This window comes from Pistacia vera, unplaced genomic scaffold (assembly GCF_008641045.1).
Source record: "Pistacia vera cultivar Batoury unplaced genomic scaffold, PisVer_v2 Contig587, whole genome shotgun sequence".
Taxonomy (NCBI): domain Eukaryota; kingdom Viridiplantae; phylum Streptophyta; class Magnoliopsida; order Sapindales; family Anacardiaceae; genus Pistacia; species Pistacia vera.
Genome location: NW_022196431.1, coordinates 124357 through 148745, shown reverse-complemented (window position 1 = coordinate 148745; position 24389 = coordinate 124357). Strand labels below are relative to the sequence as shown.

At 38.9% G+C, this 24389-nt stretch overlaps 2 protein-coding genes across 2 annotated transcripts; both read left to right on the top strand.

The window, feature by feature from the left end:
• The first annotated feature begins 219 nt into the window (after positions 1–219).
• On the top strand, positions 220–5868 carry LOC116109674 (cAMP-dependent protein kinase catalytic subunit 3). The gene is made up of 15 exons (XM_031395897.1): positions 220–545; positions 1554–1959; positions 2061–2180; positions 2264–2368; positions 2736–3240; positions 3497–3537; positions 3627–3695; positions 3783–3883; positions 4163–4241; positions 4366–4464; positions 4546–4614; positions 4732–4781; positions 5062–5143; positions 5263–5357; positions 5482–5868. The coding sequence occupies exons 1-15, from the start codon at positions 280–282 to the stop codon at positions 5582–5584; spliced, it is 2190 nt and encodes a 729-aa protein (XP_031251757.1). The 5' UTR covers positions 220–279; the 3' UTR covers positions 5585–5868.
• A 1855-nt stretch (positions 5869–7723) lies between these two features.
• On the top strand, positions 7724–12067 carry LOC116109684 (protein IQ-DOMAIN 14). The gene is made up of 4 exons (XM_031395912.1): positions 7724–8248; positions 9977–10177; positions 10931–11008; positions 11107–12067. The coding sequence occupies exons 1-4, from the start codon at positions 7820–7822 to the stop codon at positions 11842–11844; spliced, it is 1446 nt and encodes a 481-aa protein (XP_031251772.1). The 5' UTR covers positions 7724–7819; the 3' UTR covers positions 11845–12067.
• The last annotated feature ends 12322 nt before the right edge of the window (positions 12068–24389 follow it).

The following is a 24389-nucleotide window of genomic DNA, read 5'->3' as shown; positions in this document are numbered from 1 at the left end:
AGTTTGTGTTTCTACTATCCAATAGCAAACTCCCTTTCTCACTACAACTGCCGATTCTCTTCACTCTCCCCAATGTTACACCTGTCCACACCTGATACCTCCCTCTTGCCGCTCATTGACACGTGTTCTCCTTTCCCATTACTACAGACAAATACTATCTCCATTTTTTTTTTTATATTTACACCATCACCACCTTTCATTCTTTGTCTTTGACAAATATTAACTATTATAACTAGCTTATTGCCTCTCCTCCTCACCGGCCACTCTCTGTCGACTCCGATGGCGGGGGACGATTCAGCTCCCAGTTTGTACCGTGGCATAGTGGATCGCTTCCAGAGCTTGGAGGCCAGTCACGCTAAGCTTAAAGAAGAGGTTGATGAGTTGTTGGAAGAGAAGAGAAAAGCTGATGACTTGGCCACGTTGGATTCCGTGTGGGGATACGTTCCTGGCTTCTTCGTTGAAGGAAGTCCGTACAGGAGCGTTTTGGAGTCCATTGGGCACGCTGTTTATGTATGTAATGCTTCTTCTGGAGAGATCATGTATTGGTATGTTATATATAATTGTATTTACGTCTTTGTTTACTTATAATAAACATGTTTAATTGTGTTCTTGTTTGACTTTTGGGTTGTGATTGTTTCGTGAAAAATTTGAACTTTAAGTATATATAGCTTACTCAGTTCTTGATCGATATATAAATTTAACTTAAAAAACTTGTATTATAATAAGTACTCCAGGTGATGAAAATTTTAGGAAGACTAATAAGCGTTTGATGGAAACAAATTGTGGTGTGTGAGTGTGATGATGGAAATGTTAGTGTGGTTTGAATCATTTGATTGAGTGTGAAGGAAGTTAAAAGTCAAAACTTGATGAAGTAGGTCTAGTGTGGTTTGTCTATCCGTCATCAATATTTGAGTTGAAATCATGTAGGTAGAGTGGTGCAACCTCATTAAGATGTTTGGCACAATTTCACAGTGAATATATAATATGTTTCTTAATTTTTAAGTCTTTTTAGAAACATTTTCTTCTTCTTCAGTCTCTGCCCAGTTTAAAGCTTACCTTGAATTTTTGCTTTCTGGGAATATGTGTGCATTGTGAACTATATATAAATTAATTGAATGGTTGTGACTGAAATTAATAGAACTGATTGAGTTTTTGTGTTAAATGGTTTCTGTAAATTCCCATCAAATTGGCATCATATACTAGTAAATGTCATTATAAACCGCAACTTTCATATGTTGGCCCAAATTTTAAACATTTTGGTGAATTAACATTCAACATTGTTAGTAGAGAACACTCTCTGTTTGTACATAAGTTGATATGTTAAAAGAAAATCGCAAGTATGTTAGCGTCTCGACAGGCCCAGTTCTCTACTTATTTGTGCACTTTCCATCTTAACTTCAATTCTCTGATTTCAACAGCAATTAGATCCTAATGTCAGCAATGTCTCAATATCCAAAGAAGAAGAATTGAAGTTGTTCTTCCTCTTATAATCTGTTATATATTTATTTTAATTACATAAAAACTCTCAGATGAATTAAAATTTTATATTTCAGGAATCATTCTGCCGAAAATGTCTATGGGTGGAAGGACTATGAAGTCCTTGGACTAAGAGCTGATGAATTGCTTATAGCTGAAGAATACAATGCCCCTTTTAGGAAAATCAGGCAAAGGTTGGTTTCTGGGAAATCATGGTCAGGCCAATTCCCTTTTAAGAAGAAGTCAGGCCAAATCTTTATGGCAATGGTGACAAAGAGCCCATTATATGAGGATGAGGAACTTGTTGGAATTATCACTGTAACAAGTGATGCTACAATATTCAATAGTGCAAATTCAGAAAACTTAAGAACATATCAGGATCATGGTAGAGTACGTGGAGTGAACTTGAAGAAGATACAGTGGCACCCACCGCGACCACAAATTGCACCAGTGCCACAGATAGCAGCATCTGTCTCCAATCTGGTGCTTATGTACACACTTCTATAATTTCTTTTTCTCTTGTCTGGTTCTATGTTCATTTAGTTTTATGTAGTGTTGTTCATTTGTGCCATTGAACGAATTAGGCATCAAAGCTTCAACAAAGGATACAAGGGGATGATACCTGCAATGCATGTGAAAGTTGCAGAGACGGGAAAGATGCAACAGACACCGGAGATTTTAAGTTAAAGAAGTCTGGTAGAATGGTAAGTTTCAGCTATATTGCATTAGATCTCATCTCTATATTGTACAAACAGAAGAACAAGAACTAAGGTAATTATTATTCCAGGAAGAAAAACTGAATCCTGATTTTCAAAATGGGAAGAGCACAACCATGGGAAGGAACTCTTGGATGGATGAATCTGCATTTGAATTTGCTCAACCTTCAAAAATTGTATGGACTCCCTTTTATCTTACTCTCATTATCGATGTTTCATTATTATGATGAATTAGAGTCTTCATAATTATATTTAGTCATAGAGTCAGCACTTTTGTCATGTCATATGTATTTCATCATTTGCTGGGAATTTAGTCACCATAGTTCTAAACCTATACTAGTTCTCTGAAACGTTTGGTGTCATGATTGCCTTTAGGAGTATGATTGGAATTTGAAAATTACTCTAAATATTAAAGAATTAGTGTTTGCATCCTTCTTAATCTACAAAAGATGACAGTTGCATGAACATCCATATTTCTTCTGTCATTTTATAGGGCTTGCTTAGTCAACAATCTGCTAAATCCTTTTTGCTTTATGATTGTAGGCAGAAAAGTTCTTAGCAAAACTGCACATTAGGGAAGCGGGCAACTCTGAAGGTGAAGGTGAAGGTGACGAATCAGTAAGTAATAAAGTGAAAAATGGGCCTAATTCTCTTAGAGGTACTAAAGCACCAATTTGGTGCCAGTGCACGGTCGGTAGTGAAGACAAGGAAGAAAAACTGAGCAAAACAAATTTCTCCTTTGCAGCCAAAAGTGCATATGCAAATGTGTATGAGCATAGAGTTCCAAATGCTTCTGAAGAGAGCTGTGATCTAGCCACTTCAAGTGAGTGTAATAGGTGTACATTACCTAGACCAGGAGAATCAATGTCAAGATTAGGCTCCCAAGATGTCCATGAATTGGAGCCAGATTGTAAACAGTTTCCTAGTTTAGGAGAGAGCATTGGTAGTCATGAAAGCTCATCAAGCAAAGGAGATAATGAGTCAAACTGTACAGTGGATTGTGAAATTCACTGGGAAGACCTAAGACTTGGGGAGGAGATTGGACAAGGTAAACCTCTTCTACTTATTTTGTAAAACTTTCTGTGTGTGTACATGTAAACTAAAACGTGGCCTTCTAAGAAATAGATAGTAACATCATCTGCAAGAACTAAGAGAAATGTATATATGTATCCACTATGATTTGTTATTTTATAAATCAGTTAACTCTTACTCCCAACTAAACTGGTTTGTATACCGGCTCTAAGGTATTTCTATTAAGATTTTGGATTTAATATCAATTTAGTGTATTTCTTTTTGCCTTACAGGTTCGTATGCGGTTGTTTATCGTGGAATTTGGAATGGATCAGTAAGCTCCTAATTCATGTATTTATAATTCTTGTTATAAGAGTGTAAAGCCAATATTTCAACTTGAAAAATATTTGTTCATGTTACTAGGATGTTGCTGTTAAGGTATACTTTGGGAATGAATACAGTGAAGGCACCTTACAGAACTACAAAAAAGAGGTACTTTTGAAACTTCAAATTCTGTTGTGAATGAATATAATGAAAAGAGATAACGGAACCCAAATCTTCCTCTTCCATACACTTCAGATTGATATAATGAAGAATCTGAGACATCCAAATGTACTGCTGTTCATGGGAGCAGTGTATTCGCAAGAACGGCTTGCTATTGTCACAGAGTTGTTACCCAGGTAACAAAACTGTAATGCCTTCTAGGAAGGGATTAATTGATACTATTAAATTTTGTGAAGAGCATCCACATTTGATCTTCTGATGTCAGGTTATATTGTATGACCTCCATTGCAGTATATATACGTTAGCTTTGATTATTTTTGCCACCTGATATCATGGTACCTAAGTGCATGTAAATAGTCTATTTTAAAACCCCTTGTATTCGTATTTTCCTTTGTGTTTTTCCTATCATGAGGGGATTGTGTCTTTTTTTCATTTTTGTTTTCTCACATGATCAGGGGAAGCCTATTCAAAACACTTCACAAGAACAATCAAGCTTTAGACATAAGACGGCGTTTTAGAATGGCTCTTGACGTTGTGCGTTCTCTTGCTCTGTCTCTCTCTGTGTTTGTGTGTGCGTTTGTTCTTCTACAAGTCAAGGGCAAAGTTGTTGAGCTTGTCAGGTATCCAACAATATGTGACACTTACCCTTTTGCTGCAGGCTAGAGGGATGAACTATTTGCATCGCAGAAATCCACCAATAGTACATCGAGACCTAAAATCTTCTAATTTGCTTGTTGATAGAAACTGGAACGTGAAGGTATTGTAAATGTATTAGTGCTTTCAAATAATGCTGATCAACTTTCTTGTTTGTTAATACAGCTCATGCAAAAAATTTCAGGTAGGAGACTTTGGCCTATCAAAGTGGAAGGATGCAACCTACTTAAGTGCTAAATCTGGTAGAGGAACAGTAAGATCTTTGTCATTTATTTTTTTTCTCAGTTTCTTCTCTAAAGACCCTATTTCTTCCTGAAGGTGTTCTTGCTAATGGGATCCGTTTTCCTTATAATCTTTGTTGTATTAACAGCCACAGTGGATGGCTCCGGAAGTCCTGCGAAATGAACCTTCAAATGAAAAGTAATTTCTGGAGACTGATTTTTAAAATTTTCTTCAGTAGTACTCTAGCTTTTTGATTTTCATACTCTTTTATGAGTTTGTTTGTGCGAAACGGAGAGTCGCAATGGACCTAAAACATTGTCATGTAAATCAATTCCCTCATTTTATCATCAAAATAGATCATAGTTTTATCAATATTTTCTGGTCTGTCTTCTGATAATGGTAGACCATGTGAACTTTTTCTTAAAGTGACAAACACAGAGTCTTCTGCTAATTGACATCATTTCTTCAACTTAAACAGGTCTGATGTGTTCAGTTTTGGTGTCATCCTTTGGGAACTTATGACTGTCTCCATCCCATGGAACAACCTAAATTCATTACAGGTCATTTTCTTTTCTCCGTGTACACAACATTACTTGCACTGATGCACCTGCACACAACTATATACAGCATTTAAGTTACCTGCCAACTTCAATAGAATCATTGTATTGCATTGGCTTAGGTAGTTGGAGTTGTAGGATTCATGGACAGAAGATTAGAACTACCAGAAGGACTTGATCCTCAGGTAGCATCTGTTATCGGCGACTGCTGGCAAAGGTAATTCCGTTTTCTCCGTGTACACAACATTACTTGCACTGATGCTAATTGTTTGATGTCATCACCCAACGCTGTCACTTGCTAAGTTAATTAAAACTAAATCATTGTTTAATTAAACACGCAGCGACCCAGACAAGCGTCCATCGTTTGAAGACATAATTCAGAGAATATCAGGCCTACTTCAAAGAGATATTGCGGCATCAGTTCGAAGGTACACAGAGCAGTGATATGTGGAGTAGTTAAATAGTCTCTTGCCGCTCACGGTGACGGAAGTAGTCAGCAATACCAATAGTTTAGAGTTACAGAGCTTGTAATAATTTTTGGAAGGAAGGGCAAATCTACACGTGTATCAATAGATGAGTAGATTAAACCTATTCCAGTTCAAAGTAAAATTATTAGATCATCAGTTCGGTAGTTAAAATCTTAATCATTTCATTAATGGTATTTATATTAAATTAATTCCTCCTATATATGAGTTCCACAAAAGGAGGTCTAAGTTTCCAGCACCAAATTTTATTTGCAATGCATTTCATTTCATGGGGGTACTGGGTTGGGCTTTCATCAACAAAATGCTAAGTACACTCATAAAATCATGAAATGCTCAAGACCTTGGGCCATTTTGTTTAATAAAATATTTTGGAGTTCATTCATAAAATATATCAGGAGCTTCAAGATTGGGAGATCGTTGAGCATGGTGAATTGGTGATAATGTGATCTGCTTTCAATGACCACAAACTCTTCAAGTTACAAAACAAAATGGCAAGTTGTCAGGCACAGCAAGCCGATAAACAAACTACTGAAGGCAAATCAAGAAGAAGAGAAAAAACCATGAAGCAATAGAGATGTGACATATTCAAGTTTAAGTCTAAACAAAAACAAAGGAAAAGATAATAGGTATTATGTGAAGACATACCTTTCAGTAGTCAAATGATATTAACTTTATGTATGGGTAAAAAATCGTATTAGACCTTATCAGACTCAACAACAAAATAAACACTATATGCGGCCTAGTGCCTTAGACCAATTTCGGTTGGGCCACATTTAAATCCATCTTGTAAAGAAGACCATCCAACAAGATGACCCACTTTGTAGGAAGATCCATTCTATGGGCCGATCCATTCTACGAGCCAGACCATACCATGAGTCAGTCCTCTCGATGAGCTAGGCTATTTTACGAGTTGGATCACTCTACAATCAGGGCCACCCTACGAGTTGGGCCACTCCACCAGTTAGGTCTTTCTATAAGTTAAACTAAATCGGGTTTCAGCCCAATAGCCCATATTCGTTCCACAATAGGACTCAGGGTTTTATTTACTTTCTAGTTCATCCAAGATTCTTAATCTTACATAAATTAGTACTTTTAATTCTACTTCGATAAGTAATACGATTTTCTTGTTTACTCAAACTTCTATTATGAGAACGACTAGTTTTACAAGGACTAAGCTTTCTTAGCTCACTATATAAATAGGGATCAAACCTCTCATTATTCATTCACTTACAACCCCTCTCTCTAGCTTACTAAGTTTTTGCTCCTGAAAACCGTTGTCTTTCTCCGTCGTAAAGCTTAGTTCGGACTAACTTTACATTATTACCAACATGAGTTATATGACAAATGAATAACATTTCAATCTTGGCAAATTCAGCTAAGTGCAAACCGATCCCATGTTTTTACTACTTTTCAGATAGTGATAATAAATACCAAATCCTACCTGTTACCAACTTAATATGTCAAACTCCATGTTTATTTGACGAGTACCCATAATTCTACGCACGTTTGAGCCCAAGTGCAAACCTTTGACTCAGTTTGCAGAGTATTTTGTCAAATTTCCACACCCGTGAAATGAAATGATTTGACCACTTTAACTCTGATAGTTGACCAAAATCATCTTCATTTCATTTGTCACGTGGCCTTATCCTAATGGTCACAAAAGACAATGCAACATGATGTAGGACTAATTTGAAAATATCACATTTTTCTTTTAATTACTTATTAATACGACGGGAACCATTTTAAATCGAAAATGTCGGCAATTGGATTAAATATTAATAAAAAAGAGATAGGGGTGGGTAAAATCCAAAGCAGCGACCTTGCTTGTGTGATTTGTCAGTTTATGAGTAATGTCGTTCACTTTCAAAACCACCATACGACATGCCAATTGCCAATGCCTAGTTTTTAGGTTATTTTTATTTTTCTAAATAAAAACTCAACCCAAATTAATATATGCAATGCAGTGCCGTAATCGCGCGTCAACTACACACAAAAACTAAGCGAGTGAATCCCATCGCTTACGCACATTATTACTTGTCTCAATCACAATCTGAACCGTATAATTTCCGTATTTATATACTCTCTTTAAAATTCCTATAATCCTTTCCTTTCACACTCATCTCAACCATCTCTTCCCTCTCACTCACTCGCCCATGCATTTCCACAACTAAAACCCAACGCCTTCATCACCACCATGGGCAAAGCCTCCAAGTGGTTCCGTACCATTCTCGCCCTCAAGAAGTCCGACCCCTCCTCCTCCTCCTCCTCCTCCAAAGACAAACGCCGCTGGAGCTTCGTCAAGTCCTACCGCGAAAAACACTATCACAACAACGCCACTTCCGCCAAACACAATTCATTGTACGCTCAGGAGCTTCCGCTTACCGACGCTACTCCGTCTTCGGAGGGCCAGGATGCTAACAAGCACGCCATCGCTGTGGCAGCGGCCACCGCAGCCGTTGCTGAGGCTGCGGTCGCGGCGGCTCAGGCGGCCGAGGCCGTCGTCAGGCTCACCAGCAACAGCGGGAGGTGCGGGAACTTCACTTCCTCTTACGTCGGCAGTTGTGGTGGGGCCCTTGATGAGGTGGCCGCGATTAAGATACAATCGGCGTTTCGTGGATATTTGGTTGGTTTTTTTTTTCTTTCTTTTTTTGTTTATGAATTTTAATTCTAAATGTTTTGTTTGTTTGTGTTGAAGTTAAAAACAAAATTCTTTGTCTGTTAATGGGACTGTTGAATTTTTTGTGAAAGCTACGGGATTAGTGTTTGGGTTTGCACTTGACGTGGCTGCGTAGTTGACGCGTGTCCTTTCCTCTTTTTATTCTTCTTCTTCCATGCTCAATACGCTGAATTAATAATGGCTTTTGTCTTGTTTTTCAGAAAACGTTTTTCATGTTTTCTCTCCTTCCAAAAATTATGTTTTCAAAAACAGACTCGTTTTATGTTGTTATCAGTCTCGCTGAGACGGAGGTACTGAGATAAGAGATTGGAATTTACATGAATCAGGCAAAACACGTCTTTCTGAAATTTTACTTGCATGGTAAATTTTAAACGATCTTCGTTTAATCGTTTTGGCCCTGAGAGCACCCGTTGAAATATCGCTATCCTTCTTCATTGTTTCTGCTATGTCGTTTTGCTCGAAACCACAGTACCTACAGAACGCAGCATACTAAATCCAGCATTTACTTTTTCTTTTTATAACCAGTATAGTATTCAGGTCAACAAGGACTAGTCGCTAGCATGCACCTGGGTGCACACTGCGCACCACTCCGAAATCCGTTTGGGACTGTTCACTGTTCAGTTCCCCTTTTTATATTCCTCATTATGGACTTTTCAAACAATTAATGACGTGATTATGGTGTCAATTGTTGCCAATAAATTACTTGAGTTAATTGAGGTGGGGTTGGCTTTGTTGATGATATTATGTCGTTTATAAATGCTCTTATTGATTAGTATTCACTTGGATTCTTGGTTAAGTACTTTGGTAGCTTGGTTATTAATTGCAAAAGTAATTGTAACTTTCATTAAAATGATGTTCTGATGAGTGAGTTATAAATTCAAAGTGGTGCTTATGCACATGCTTAGGATTGAGTAATTCTAAAGCATATATTGAACTAGGGTGGCTTATGGATTAAATCTACACTGAGAGTCTATGCACGTACACATTTTTTGAGAAGGGAAGACCAGAGTCCAGCTCTAACATCTTTTGGCCATCTGGGTAATCGAAAGTCTAGTTATTGGTGGGTCCAAACCAGCAGAAAGTTTGTTGTTAGTATGTGTTCCATTAAATTCATTTGTATGACTTTTTGGAGATAAAGTTGGGTTTGTTGGGCACTTCAATGTAGAATTGTTATGCACAAAATAGTCTGACGCTCGTGATGAAACATATCACCCTTTTCCCGGGACAGGCGGCTAGTGACATGTCCTTGTCTCTTTGATTTCAATTGTCAGTATTTCATTTCTGAGAGGCTAGATTGAAGAGAGAGAAAAGAGGATGAGAGGTACTCATGGCGCCTGCTAGCTTTTAAATTTATTGGTTTGGCATTTGATTTTCCTTGGCGCCATATTTCAGTTTTGCATCTGAAGTTCTTTAGTAAATGGGATAGTGTGGTCCTTTGATACCTTGTCTCTTGATTGATATGTCATTATAATTGCCTGATAATTTTACTCAGGTGTTTGATTGCATTTTAATCTTGTTTAGTTTTATTATTACCTGCAAGTTTATCTGTGCGGCAAAGGTCTTTCAATTTAAAGGTTTAGAATTACCAGTTCAATAAGTTATGCAATGATATCCCACTTAATTGAATTGTAATTATAATTTGGGTGGTAATTCTTAATTGTTTATATTTTGAAGGCAAGAAGAGCTTTGCGAGCATTAAGAGGATTAGTAAGGCTTCAGGCACTTGTGAGAGGTCACATTGAGAGGAAGAGAACTGCAGAGTGGCTTCGACGAATGCAAGCATTGCTGCGAGCCCAGGCACGTGCTCGTGCAGGACGTGCTCAAATATCTGAATGTTCACAATCAAGTGGCAAATCTTCGAATTTCCACCAACCGGTAAGCAAGACACATCCTTTCCTCCCATGTTTGAATTTTTATGGTAGTTTTTTGGGTAATTTTTCATGAAATGATAAATTCATTATATACACAGACTGAGCTTTGAGCTCCTTTCTTTTTATAGACCAGAGTGTTTTTCTTTTTGTGCTCTGTAGAACTTTTTCTTTTTGTCTGTGGACAACTTTTCAATGAACGTGATAAATTTATGATTTTTAGTGAAGGCTATGGCACAGTAGTAAGAGTTGCAGAAACTAGTTGCATTGTATTAAATTGCTACTTCAAACATGTTTATGGTGTACGTTACAGCAAAGTGCTGGCATTGGTCATAAATTTTATAACGTAAAGTGGACAAGAGTCTGTTGAAATTTGTACTTCTAAGGTGTTTGCTTTGTTCTTTTAAACTAGTCACCTCTCACTGAATATAAAAAATCACGTTCTGTATTTCTTCCGTAAGATAGATCTCATTTGTTTAATTTATTTGGAGATAGGAGTATATTGAAAAAAGGTAATTTATTTGGGGATAGGAGTATATTGAAAAAAGGGAATGGTACAAAGAACAAATTATTTGCTTCCTTGAGGAATTATATCAGGATTTAGTCTCTGCTAGGTTTGGTTTAAAATTAATCAATAGTGAGATCGACACACTTCTTCATAATACTTTTCTAATTTCTACAATGACCTTCTGTCCTGTGTCAAAATATGTTTGCTTTTACTTGCATTGATTATGTAGAGATTTATTTCATTGATTTGCAGGGTCCTCCGACCCCTGAAAAATTTGAACATTCTGTCCGCCCAAAGAATACAAAACATGAAGTGTCATTGGTACTCAAGGTACGTTCCTTACTCCTCTATCTTGCCCTTTTCTCTTTCCTGAAGTTAATTTAAAATTTAGTTCCATTACTAATAAGTGCACATTTGAATAAATACAGAGAAGTGGATCAAAACCAAATGGTAGGGCCCTCGCTGACTATGACAAAGCTCATACATGTTGGAATTGGTCAGATCGCCAGATCGATAATCGATCAAAATATCAAAAGGGAACTTCAATGAGGGTTGGTGCTACTGATGATGAGAAGAGTGACAAAGTCCTTGAAATAGATACTGGGAAACCCCACTTTACACCCAAACGTAGAAACCTCTTTCATTCATCACATCTTGCTGTAGCATCAGATCAATATAGCCATAGTTTTACCACTTCCAAAGACTCGACAACACACCAGACAGTACCAAGTCAGTCTTCATGTGAGGTTCAATCTTTAAGCCCTTTGAAATTCTCCCATGAGGTTGAGGAAGGTTCCTTTTGTACTGCCGAAAATAGCCCACAATTCTTTTCCGCATCATCAAGGGGTGGTAGTTCCAGGAGAAGTCCCTTCACTCCCACGAAGAGTTATGGCTCGCAAAGCTGTCTAAGTGGTTACTCAGACCATCCAAACTACATGGCCTACACTGAATCTTCAAGGGCGAAGGTCAGGTCTCTTAGTGCTCCTAAACAAAGGCCTCAATATGAGAGATCTAGTTCAGCGAAGAGGTACTCAGTTCATGGGTTTGGTGAATCAAAATTGAATGTGCAGAGATTTTCCACATTGCATGCAAATTTCACAAACAAAGCTTACCCAGGATCCGGTCGCTTAGACAGTCTTGGAATGCCTGTTGGATACAGATACTAAAATAGTTTTCCAGGATTCTAGCTTTTCACTTTTAGCATCTAATCTGTCTTAACTTTTGTAGTTAGTTTTCTTATGTAATCTTTTGTGCCAAAAATGTATTGAGTTGTGTATGTTTTAGGGTATCTATGGGATGATGTAACTGCGCAACCAAAATGTAGATGGCCCAACCAGTACTATATTGAATGAGTGGACTCGTATTGAATGTAAAAAATCATATTATAAATTTGTGTTACACTAATGAAATCCTTAAAATAATTTATTTCTTTTTATGACATCAACATCACTGTTGGGAAGGCTAATAATTTGGAGAAGTTGTACTAAGATGAATCCAAGAGCAAAATTGGGTACTTGAGATATGGTTAAGATAATGTCGGGTGTGGAGATGGGTGAAATGGGCAGCGAGGTTAGGGAGTCAATAAATGGTGGTGCATATGAGCAGTAGATGTCACGTTTTATATGCAAAACATAAGTATGGAGCCCATGTGTTTGGCATAAATTATGTCTGCTTGTGGCTCCCAACTACCATTTTTTTTTTTAATCAATTTTCCATTATTAGTATCCTCTCTCTTAGTCATGTTGTAGTAGTATTTGATGTATCATTTTATCTCAAGAGGATTTTACTTTCATTCTGACAAGAGTGGAGCCTTTAAAGGAGAATTAGAAAATGAATGTGGGGTTTCAGAATTTTCTTGGTTTGGTGGGTCATGTCACTTGTAGAAGCTAACTCTGTACAAAAAGTCAGAAATGTTGAAAGAGTAATCTCCTATAATTTTGTTTACTTGATGTTAATTTGAATTAGATGCGAGAAACAAGCCCAAGAAAAAGAGCCAACACGACTTTCTAATATTATGGGAAAGAGCAAACCACATGTTCCACCCAAATATTAGCGAAATAGAAAGTTTTCAACCATAGTTTCATAAATTTTAGATTTTCATCCTTAAAGTAACAAAAAATTATTTAATGTACTGATCAAAGAGTAAAGTGGTCATTCTATACTGCATTAAATCTGGAATGAAAATGAAAATTTCAAAATAATCCTAGCCATGGCAGCCGTGTCGTACGACTTTTTTTGTCGATTTCTGGTTTTTTTAAGCGGTGCACGTTAGCAAGTGTCGCTTTTGGCCGTAACAACACATTGTTTTTCGTCGACCACTCCAATTAGGGTTTCTTTGTGTTTGTTGGAATTGAATGTTGATTGAAGAGTTTTTGATGCAATTGAAGTTTTGGGTTTGTTTGGCTGTTTAATTGGAGTCTTAGTGTGCTTGTTTTTGGTCGGAGAATCCACCTATTCACCACCATTTGCTCATCTTTCGTCGGTGCACACCAGGTGCTCGACGAATTGCCCTAGCCAACTTGCCCATCTTCTTTTGATTGTTGTAGACTTGTTAAGTGGTGGCTAGGTGGTTAGTTCATTAGGCGGTGGTTGATTTTCAAAGTGTTTTGTGTTTGTCGTTTGGCGACAGTTACTAGGTGTGGTGGTGGTGGCAATGGCAGTGGCAGTGGTAGCGTCTGGGTGGTTGGAGACGAGAATGATGCGGAAGTTGAAGAAAAGTGTGTTATTGAAATAAATTTGAAAGTAAGATGGTTATTTTTCTAATTCTATTAATTTGGGGGTTAAAAAGTAATTTATTAATTTATTTGTCAAAGGCAGAATGGTAATAGCACCCTCTACATCTTTATTAGAACCTAAAAATCGTTAACGGAGTTGGTTTAATGGTCAGAATCTGGAATTTATGAAACCAAGGGTAGAAACTTGCCATTTCACTAATCTTTGGGTGGGAATATGTCGTTTACTTTTATGGGAAATTGTATTATGTAGCTCAAGTCCCACATTTTCTTTTTTAAACAAAACTCTCCCACATTTAGGATGATGAGATTAGGGAATTAATTTACCAAATAAACTGTCACATTGGTTGAGATCTCATCTTTGTATATGTAGTATTATCCTTATTGGAATTGTGCATTAACCCTTGTTCCTTTGTTATTCATACACCATTAATGTGTGCAAGAATTGTGAATGTTGTCTTCTTTGTGCGATATCGCAATTGCAGAATTCATAGATGTCACACAAATTAATAGAAGAACCCTAAAAACTATTTTCATACAACATTCAACCTATTTTTAATAATATCATACACTCTTATCATCAAAATTTGAAGCAAAATAGTTATATAAATCCTAAAAACTAAATATAACAACCACTAGAGTAAGGTTTAAGAATGTGATTATAACACAGTTATGGATTACATTTTTGTTTAAAACAAGTGTGGGGGGGAATGTAGAGAGTTTAAGTATTGAATGATAAGTTTATTGTTAAGTTTTGGTTTATCTAATCAAAAGGGTATCATTTATGTGGGATTAAAAATGGGAAATAAGAATGTTATTCCTAAAAAATCAGGGTTGACGTTAGCCTATGTCAGTGAGCACCAATCAGAGTTCAGGAAGGATTTGCGCCGTCCAGGAGTTGCCACGTTGCTCCATGACAAAAAAAAAAATATTATTGTCACCAACTTAGCAGATTCAAGTTTTGTCCATGAGTGACTAAGGACCGCACACCTGTCCAAGCCCCCAGATAATTTAAGGATATTTTCTAAGTTATCAGTCAATGGGAGGCAAGGAATGATTTGCACGGCACCTACTCACTTGCAGATTTGTAATCATTACCTTGAATTTTTCTACTATAAATAGAGGACTACCCCTCTCATTTTCGGGATTCTGATACTGAACCTTCATTCTGATTGTAATATTTATTTTCAGAGCAAAGATAACCTACGGGAAAGAGACTGACTTGATATTCTCTCTGAATACTTAGTTATTGTACCTCTGTTCGCTGTTTGCTATATGCGACCTCTTGTAATCTCTCATATATAAAAGAAACAGTGGACGTAGGATTCGCTTTAAGCATCCGAACCACTTTAAAAATCATATCTCTCATTTATTATTCAGTCGTTGTATATGATTATAATAGTTCACGTGTAATTTCTAAGAACACCTTAGCACTTTGCACGTGCGAGTCGTTGGTGTCAAAATCACACATCAATAGTTTGGCGCTAGAAGGAGGACCCTGATTTTATATATGCTTTTCATTCAGAATCTCTGATCAATCAGTTCTACTGGTGAACAAATGGCTCGTGGTCTTGAAACCGAGCGAACTAGCACCAACAGTGAGGAAATCCCCAAGGTATAGGATGTTACTTCTCCCAAAGTGCCTCCAATTCTTCAAGGTACTGTAGCGGACATTCCCTCGACCTCTCAACTCGATCCATCTATGATGAATTACATAGAAATGTTCAATAATACTCTCCAAACGGTTAACCCAAGGTTAGATTGTTTGAATCAGGTCGTACCACCCAATTCTGACAAGGTGGTACCACCTCCAAAAATGCCTATAAGTCGCGCTAAAACGTGAAAACGAGCCAAAACTCATACCACGCGCACTATAACGCGTAAAAATAAGGGAAAACAGGTGGTTGACAATGGGCTAAAAGGCTCGAAGGGGCCAGTGAATACCGGTCATGAGGTAGGTAGAATACTTATGGCTTTGTGACTTAGTGATATGTCACATCATGAGCCGTCTCACGTCACATCTCATGGGTACCCCCACAAGAGTGCACAGCATGGAGATTCCCACTATCGCCAGAATGATGGTTCTGACTATCACTGCGAGGGAAATGCCCACAAATATGGGTCAGTTCTGACCACCGTGGAGGTCGAGATAACTCCCCAAGCCATTCAGTGCATTCACATGGCTTTAGCCAGCATGTATCAAGGTATGTTGGAGGCTCCAGCCGAGGCAAGGAAGAGTTCGATCTGTGGTCTTTCCTCAATCGCAATCATGGGGAGCGAACCCACATTGCAGAAAGTGATCCTCAGGTGGCTCCGCTTTCTCAGATTAAGGAGTTATAGCGAGCTCTAGATCAGCTTAGAGCTCAACATAATGAGCGAAGGCAGGTCACTGAGGCGTCTCCCTTTTCTCCAGCAGTTTTGACTGCTCCTCTCCCATCAAGATTTAGAATGCCCGATATGCGAGCATTCGATGGGAATTCTAATCCGCATGATCATCTCTATGAATTTAACGACCTCATGGAGCTTCACCAAGTTTCCAGCTTGGTGAAATGTCGCTGCTTAGCTATAACTTTGACTGCCCATGCTAAGTCCTGGTTTAGATCGCTTCCGCCAGGATCTATCAACTCATGGCAGCATATGAGTTCGTTGTTTTTTAGATACTTCCAGGCTAATAGGAAGTTCTCAATGTCGTTGAACTATCTGAGCAACATACAACGGGAGAGGAATGAATCCGAAGATTCAGTTCGAACTCTTATTATTGCAGGAGTTCGCCTGCAAACCGACTTGTGGAAAAAACTGCAATCCGAAAATGATATTTCCCTCACTCTCTTTTACAACCTCACGGAGAAATATCTTAAAATTGAAAATTCAGTGGATGTTTTGAATTGCCACGACCCCGGTCTTTCGACCAGCTCTCCCAATCGAAGGAAGGAAAACTGGGGAGAAAGTAGTAGAAGGCTTGATCGCAAATGAGCTAATGACGATCAGAGAAAATGAAAGAAACAATGGTTTGAGCCCAAGAAATCTTATGCTCAAGTAACTCGTCACGATTGCGACAAGAATCAATACATTCCATTGAACGCATCGGTATCAACTATTCTGAATAAATCAAAAGAAGCTAATCTGCTTGGAGAGCCCGAGCCCATGAAAAATTCCCCTTAAATAAGAAACAGTAAGAAATATTGCCGTTATCATTGAGACAATGGGTACCATACCGATGAATGCCGAGCTCTTAAGCAGGCTATTGAAGACCTCATTAAAAGAGGGCATTTCAAGGAGTATGTTGATGGTCCGACTCCCATTTAGGAGAAGGATCAAGAGGACGATGGGAAGAAGCGCCATGGTTGCAAGGGCCTCAATTTCGTCAGAATTATACTTAGAGGGCCACACATGGGGAATTCTCAAGGTGCTCAGGAGAAGTATGCTCGAGAAGCTCGCCATGACCCTATGAATGTGTTAAACACGGCACATCGACCTACTAAAGTGTGCAAAGAGGAGGAGATTACCTTCTCATAGAAAGACGTGGTACGATTGCATCACCCTCATGAGGATGCACTTGTCATCACGATTGAAATAGGTCGGTGTGAAGTCCACAGAATGTTAGTGGATAATGGGAGTGTCGTGAACATCCTATTTCAACAAGTATTCGAGGAAATGCAATTGGAAGAGGTAGATCTAAAGCCTGCCTCTATCCCCCTCTATGGCTTTCAGGGGATCATCTGATTCTCAAGGGAACGATTGCACTTCCTGTCACTTTGGGTGAGACCCACGAAGTGATCAAGATGATAGAATTTCTAGTGGTAAACTGTATGTCCGCTTTCAATGGCATATTAGGACGACCTCTACTCCGGAACTTCAAAGCTGTCACCTCCATTTATCATCTAAAGATGAAATTTCTCATTCCAATATGGTGCGGGAAGGTCAAAGGGTTTCAGTGTGAATCTCACGACTGCTATGTAAGTGCAGTGCATATGACATGGAAAGGGAAAGGGAAGCCAATGGGCATTCCTGAGTAGGTTATGGCGATCAGGAAGATTGAACCACAGTCAGGTCCAGTGGAAGACAACATAGATCCTCGTGTTCAAGAGGAGTATTCCCACAGTGGGCTTGTTGAGACTCTATCTGAAGTGTCAGTCAACCAGAATGATCTGACTCGTGTATTAAGAATCGGAAGCAATCTCGACACTTAGCTTGCTACCGACCTAACGAGCTTCCCCAGGCAGAATATAGATGTTTTTGCATAGACTCATGCTGACATGATCAAGATCAGCCCGAATGTAATATGTCATGCACTCAACATCGATGGTGAGGTCAAGCTAGTTCATCAAAAGAGAAGAGCCGTGGACCCAGAGCGTTATGCTGCTTTTAAGGTTGAAGTAAAAAAGCTCTTCTTAATCAGGTTCATTCGAGAGGGTTATTTCCCGAGTTAGGTCATCAATCATGTTTTGGTGAAGAAACCCAACGAAAAATGATGAACATATGTTGATTTCATGGATCTCAACAACGCTTATCCGAATGATAGTTTCCCTTTTCCTAGAATTGATCAGCTTATCGATGCTACTTCCGGGCATGAGCTGTTAAGCTTCATGAATGCCTACTCGGGGTATAATCAAATCCCGATATACACATCCAATGAGGAGCATACCTCGTTTATTACAGATTGAGGACTATATTGCTATAAAGTCATGCCCTTCGGTCTAAAAAACGCTGGGGTGACCTACCAGCATCTGGTTAATCATATGTTTTTCGAGCAGATCGAAAAGTCAATGGAGGTATATGTTGATGAAATGCTAGTCAAGCCACATGTCGCTTCAAATCACATAGCTAACCTCGCAGAAATGTTTGACATACTCCGAAGGTATAGAATGAAACTTAATCCTTTTAAGTGTTCATTCAGAGTATCCTTAGGAAAATTCCTGGGGTATATGGTTAACCATCGGGGAATTAAAGTCAACCCTGAGAAGATCAAGCTCTCCTAGATATGAAAAGTCCCGCCAATCGAAAGCAAGTTCAGAACTTGAATGAGAGAATAGCGGCTCTTAGTCACTTCATATCGAGAGCAACATATCGTTGTTTGCCGTTTTTCAATATACTCAAGGCCAACAAGAGATTTGAATGGACTCCAGAGTGTGAGCGAGTCTTCTAAAGCATAAAAGAGCACCTCGAAAAGCCACATTTTTTGTCCAAGCCTCTTCCCAAGGAAATCTTGTTTCTTTATCTATCCGTCTTTCAGTATGCAGTCAACATAACTCTTATTCAGGCAAAGGGCAGAATTTAGTGGCCAGTGTATTACATGAGTAAACGACTGCTGGACGTCGAGACTCGGTATCTAGAAATGGAACAATTAGCTTATGCCCTACTGATCGCTTCTAGGAAGCTGTGACCTTACTTCTATGCCCACACCATCCATGTATTAACCAATAACCCACTCAGGAAAAACCTTCAAAAGCCAGAGGCTTTGGATAAGTTGCTTAAGTGGGCTATGGAACTAAGTCAATTAGATTTGCATTACAGACCAAAAACAACAATTAAAGGGCAGGTTGTTGCTGACTTTATTTCGGAGTTCTCTAATCAGCCAGATCGGGAATCTAAATAGCCAGCCAGTGAAATTGTCCAGGAAACTGTTCGAAACTTGTCAACCTAGAGTCTTTACGTTTCGAACAGAAAAAGAGTCAGAGCTTGTCTTCTGCTCATTAGCCTTGAGTGAACTCGCATTTACGGAACCCTAAGGTTTGGATTCAAAGCTATGAATAATGAGGCCGAATATGAGACGTTAAATGCTAGTCTGCGACTAGCAAGAGAAATGGGATCAGCTATGGTCAACATTAACAACAACTCCCAACTAGTTGTCAATCAGATTCTAGGAGAGTATCAAACCAAAGAAAAGAATATGATTAGTTACTTTAAGAAAGCCAAGGCCGTACTCGAGCCCTTCAAGTACTATACGATCAGACAAATCCCGAGATATAGTAATTCTATCGCGTATGCTTTGGCAAAGATAGCCTAATCATTGGACTCTGATGCTTCGGAAAGCATTCCAATCAAGTACATCGAAGCTTCCAGCATCAGCTCACCTAGTTAGGTCGTAGCCGCAACTGAATTCATTTCCTCGATGACTCCGATTATTCAGTATCTTAGAGATGGGGTTCTTCCTAACAGCAAGACTGAGGCAAGACTCCTGCGAACTAGAGCTACTCATTAAACTCTTATTGGAGATCAGTTGTATAAACGAGGGTTTAACACTCCCCTCCTCCGATGTGTAACAGATGATGAAGCAGACTATATCATAAGAGAGATACATGAAGGGATATGTGGTAATCATACTGCCGCACGATATCTCGCCAATAAAATTATCATCCAGTGATATTATTGGCCCCTACTTTATGAAGATGCCTTTAACTTTCTGAAGAAGTGTGATAAGTGCCAAAGATTTATGAACATCCCGTGAGCTCCTTCCTACCAGTTAACAATGATGACCAGTCTTTGGCCATTCTCTATATAGGGAATTGATCTCATCGGACCTATGCCAACCGGTAAAGGTGGCGTCAAATATGCAATGGTCACAGTAAATTATTTCACTAAGTGGATCGAAGCAAAGCCTTTGGTCGTGATCACTACAAAGAAGCTCAAAGACTTCGTCTTCAAGAACATAGCGTGCCGCTATAGGATTCCTCACACAATCATCTCTGATAACGGGAAACAGTTTGATAATGAGGAATTCAAGCAGTTTTGCGAAGAGCTAAGGATTCTTAAGAAATTCGCCGTAGTAGCACGACAGCAAGCTAATGGTAAGTTGAAACCATCAACATGACTATCAAGCACACATTGAAAGCCAAGCTTGGCGCAGTTAAGGGAAATTGTGCCGATGATCTCCTAGAAGTTCTATGGGTATATAGAACGACTCCAAGAACCTCTACTTCGGAAACACTATTCTCGCTAGCATATGACTGTGAGGCAATGGTCCCAGTGGAAGTAAGAGTTGGTTCACTTTGGAGAGATTCCTACAATGAAACAGACAATGAAGCATGCTTACATGTAAGTCTGGACTTAGTTGAAGAACACCGTAACATGGCTCGGTTAAGGATAACTTCCTACCAGCAGTTAGCAAAAAGATTATTCGACTCTAAAGTCAGGAGAAAAGACTTCCAGGTTGGCAACCTAATGTTAAAAAAAGTCATTCTTAGTACAAGAGAACCAAGTACGGGGGTATTATGACCTAACTAGGAAGGCCCATATCATGTCGCTAAGGTGATACGACCTGGAACGTATTACCTCAAAAGGCTTAATGGTTCTGAAGTATTGCGAACTTGGAATGCTGAGCGTCTTTGCTCTTATTATCAGTAATTCCAAACTCATTTATAGCTTGATCATTTTTTTACTTGTAAAAATTTCATTGTTTTAAATATTATGAATAAGATTATTCCAATTCTTCTCAAAGAATTACTTGTGTCGTAATCTCAAGTTTTTAATAATCTTGTTATTTATAACGTTTTATAAGTTTTATGATCAGATATGTTATATTTGTTTTGCGAAATACTTGAGTTATAAAAGTGCTATCACAAGTGGTCAAAAGTTCCTTTTATATATTTAAAAATTATTTACAAGGCAAGATTAAGAGCTACATCAGAAAAAAGAATAAGCACAAAATACTCTATTCGAACAGAGGAGAGAACGATCATTGGTCTTGATCACCAGGATCCCTGACTTCAGCCACCTCGACCTCTAGGTCATCCAACTGATAGCCGACCTCTAGGTCATCCACTTGATCTTCAGCGACTTCTGTTTCTTGCTAATCATCCTCTAGGGCAGGTTCCTGTTCTTCTTGCTCATCGACCTCGACCATAGAAGCAAGAGCAACTTGGTATTCCTCAAGGAGGTTGGAGATATCAATGTTAGGATTGTTCGATCGTAGCTATAAACAGCTTGCAGCGCCCAGTGAGCAACCTTCCTCTCCATTTCGAGTTATGTTGCTTCATTTGCTCGGTCAACGAAGTGATTCGCCCATGAGCCCTCTTTTGTTTCTCTGAGTTTTCCTATAACTCAGCTCAAGTCTTTTCTGCTGCTTTTTCGCACTCTGAGCTCGCTTGTAGCTCATTTTCTCTTTAGCTTAACTCTCTAGTGAGCCTCGCTATTGTTCGTTGGAGCTCCTTATTGTCGCTATCTTTCTTCTCAAGCTTGATCTTCTGGAAGTCTGCTACTCGCAGAGCAGAATTCATTTCAGTCATGTACACATTTGCCTAAATGTAGGCAATCTTTGACTCTGCATCTGAAGCCGCAAGGTCTTGCTTCAGTTTGGCAATTTCCTCCTTCATCTCGTGGAGTTTGCTAGCAAAGTTGATCTTTATCTTATTGTGGGCCACATTCAGGGCGAGCAAAAACTGCACGGAAAGGAATAAAGATTTAGTTTTTTTCTTAAAAAGCTAAAAGATTGACTCATATGAAAGAGTTCTCGAAGAGAACAAGTCATTTTACCTGACTTTGCATCTAAAGTGCGGTGGCCACCAAGTCGGTAGGTCGAGAGGCCATGTACCTATCAAAGGTTGTGGCGAGTTGGCATTCTAAAAGGGTGCAAACCACCGGCCGCAAATGGTCTGGTAGTTGTCCTAAAAGATCCAACATAAACAGGTCAAGCCTCGTTGTGACAAGGGCCCTTTCGACCTGTTGCTTACCTACTTCCCCTTGAACAACCGTAGTTGCTCCCTCTTTCCCATGCGAGCTCCTAAGGGCAGTCGAGGGCTTGAGAGTGTCCTTCGAGGTTGTCCTCGTAGAGAAGAGTTGATAGGGTTGTAGCCTATCTAGCAATATCCCGAAACCTCCTGGCTCAGATTCGGTTTCTTCTTCGGTGGATATTGTCTTTCTCTTCTTTGACCTCTAGCCTATGGTTTTCTTCTTTGCCAGATGAGCAGTAGCAGGCCAAGGAGCTTTCTCGTGTCGCTCAACGGTTTGCTGCCTTTTGGCACCAATTTGTATCCCCCTTACAGGGATATCGTTGGAGGTCGCTCTAGCTGGTTTAGTTGGATTAATCCTAGGGAATGCAAACCCCCCAAGCTTCTTCGTCGTCTTTGCGACCTTCGGTGGCTTAGTTGTTGCATGGCATACAGATGTGTCAGTAAAGAAAGTCTTCTTTTGTTAATAAAGACTTCAATTTTTTTTGTGTAAGAAATACTTATGAGCTGGACCGTCCAAAGATGCGTTGGGACTAAAAAACCTGTACTTCCAAAGGTTGACAGTAGTCATGAGCAGTCTTGCGTCATGACACTGGTTGAGCAATCGACCAAATACTTCGATACAGCTACGATCAACTAGCGTCGACAATCTGGTCGTTTTGTTTCCTACAAGAAAGCAAAAGATTCGTTTGCCTAATATATTAATGAAAGGTTAAAGTTAAAAGATGAGCAATTTGGAAATTAGAAGGAAAACCTACTTAGCTCTTTAAATTTACAAACTCCATCATACTCGAAGAAAAAATACTTGGTTTCATAAGCCCCAGTGTTGCTGGGGTGACCTTCCGCGATCATTGATCGCTTGGAGAGGTAGTAGGAATCTTTGTCTTTACTCTTCTTTAAGTAGTAGGCGTAGTCGAGTTCCTCTGCTGTTGGCTCACCAAGGTTGTGTTCGCCAAATGCGATATATATAGCAACCGCTATCATACATGCATTTGGTGTCAGCTAGAATAGCGCGATCTAAAAGTGGTCAAGGATCGACCTGATGTAGAGGTGAAGGGGTATCCTCACTCCACATTTAAAGATCGCAACCAATCCCTCAAGAGGATCTTGAGCAATGTGCTACCTATGTTGGAACACGTTTACGTTGATTGCGTACTGGTCAATTGCTCTTTGGATTTTGTCCTTCGAAACTGTTGAATGTATCACCTTTTCGGGACCCGTCGAGGTGCCTAGTAGTTGTGAGCTTCCCTCCTCGGCTGTTCTTACCTTAGGAATGTCTATTGCTCTTGTGTAGTTCTCAAGACCCATGTCACGATCTACACTCAGTTCACTGATCGAGTTAGACTATTAGCCTCATGTCGTTCGTAACAATATGGTTGTTCTCAACTGCTAGTTTGGGCAAACACTCCTTGAGACAAGTTAGGTCGTGGCATAATCATAAAGTCCTCAAGATTCAATCTTTGAACCTTAAGAACTGGGGAGCTTCTATTATGCCTAAAAAATCAGGCTTGACGTTAGCCTATATTAGAGAGCACCAATCAGAGTTCAGGAAAGCTTTGCATCGTCTAGGAGTTGCCATGTTGCTCCATGACAGAAAAAATATGGCTATCACCAACTTAGCAGATTCAGGTTTTGTCCATGAGTGACTAAGGACTCCACACATGTCCAAGCCCCAGATATTTTGAGGATATTTCTTAAGTTATTAGCCAATAGGAGGCAATGAAAGACTTGCATGACATCTACCCACTTGTATATTTGTAATCATTACCTTGAATTCCTCAACTATAAATAGAGGACTCCCCCTCTCATTTTCGGGATTCCAATACTGAACCCTCATTCTGATTATAATCTTTATTTTCAGAGTAAAGATAACCTATGGGAAAGAGACTGACTTGATATTCTCTCTGAATACTTAGTTATTGTATATTTGTTTGTTGTTCGCTATATGCGACCTCTTGTAATCTCTAATATATAAAAGAAACAGTGGACGTAGGATTCGTTTTAAGCATCCGAACCACTTTAAAAATCATATCTTTCATTTATTATTCAGTGGTTGTATCTGATTATAATAGTTCACGTGTAATTTTTAAGAATATCTTATCATTTTGCATGTGCAAGTCGTTGGTGTCAAAATCACGCATCAACAAAGAAAAAAAAATTATGATTTTTTTGTTCCAAAAACATTTTATCAAAGTAGGATTAATTAGAGATATAAGGAATGACCTCTTTCTAAGCTCCAACATTTATTAGAAAAAGTCTAATTTAATTTAAAATTACCCTTCTCCTAATTATCACGACATATCAAAAAATTAG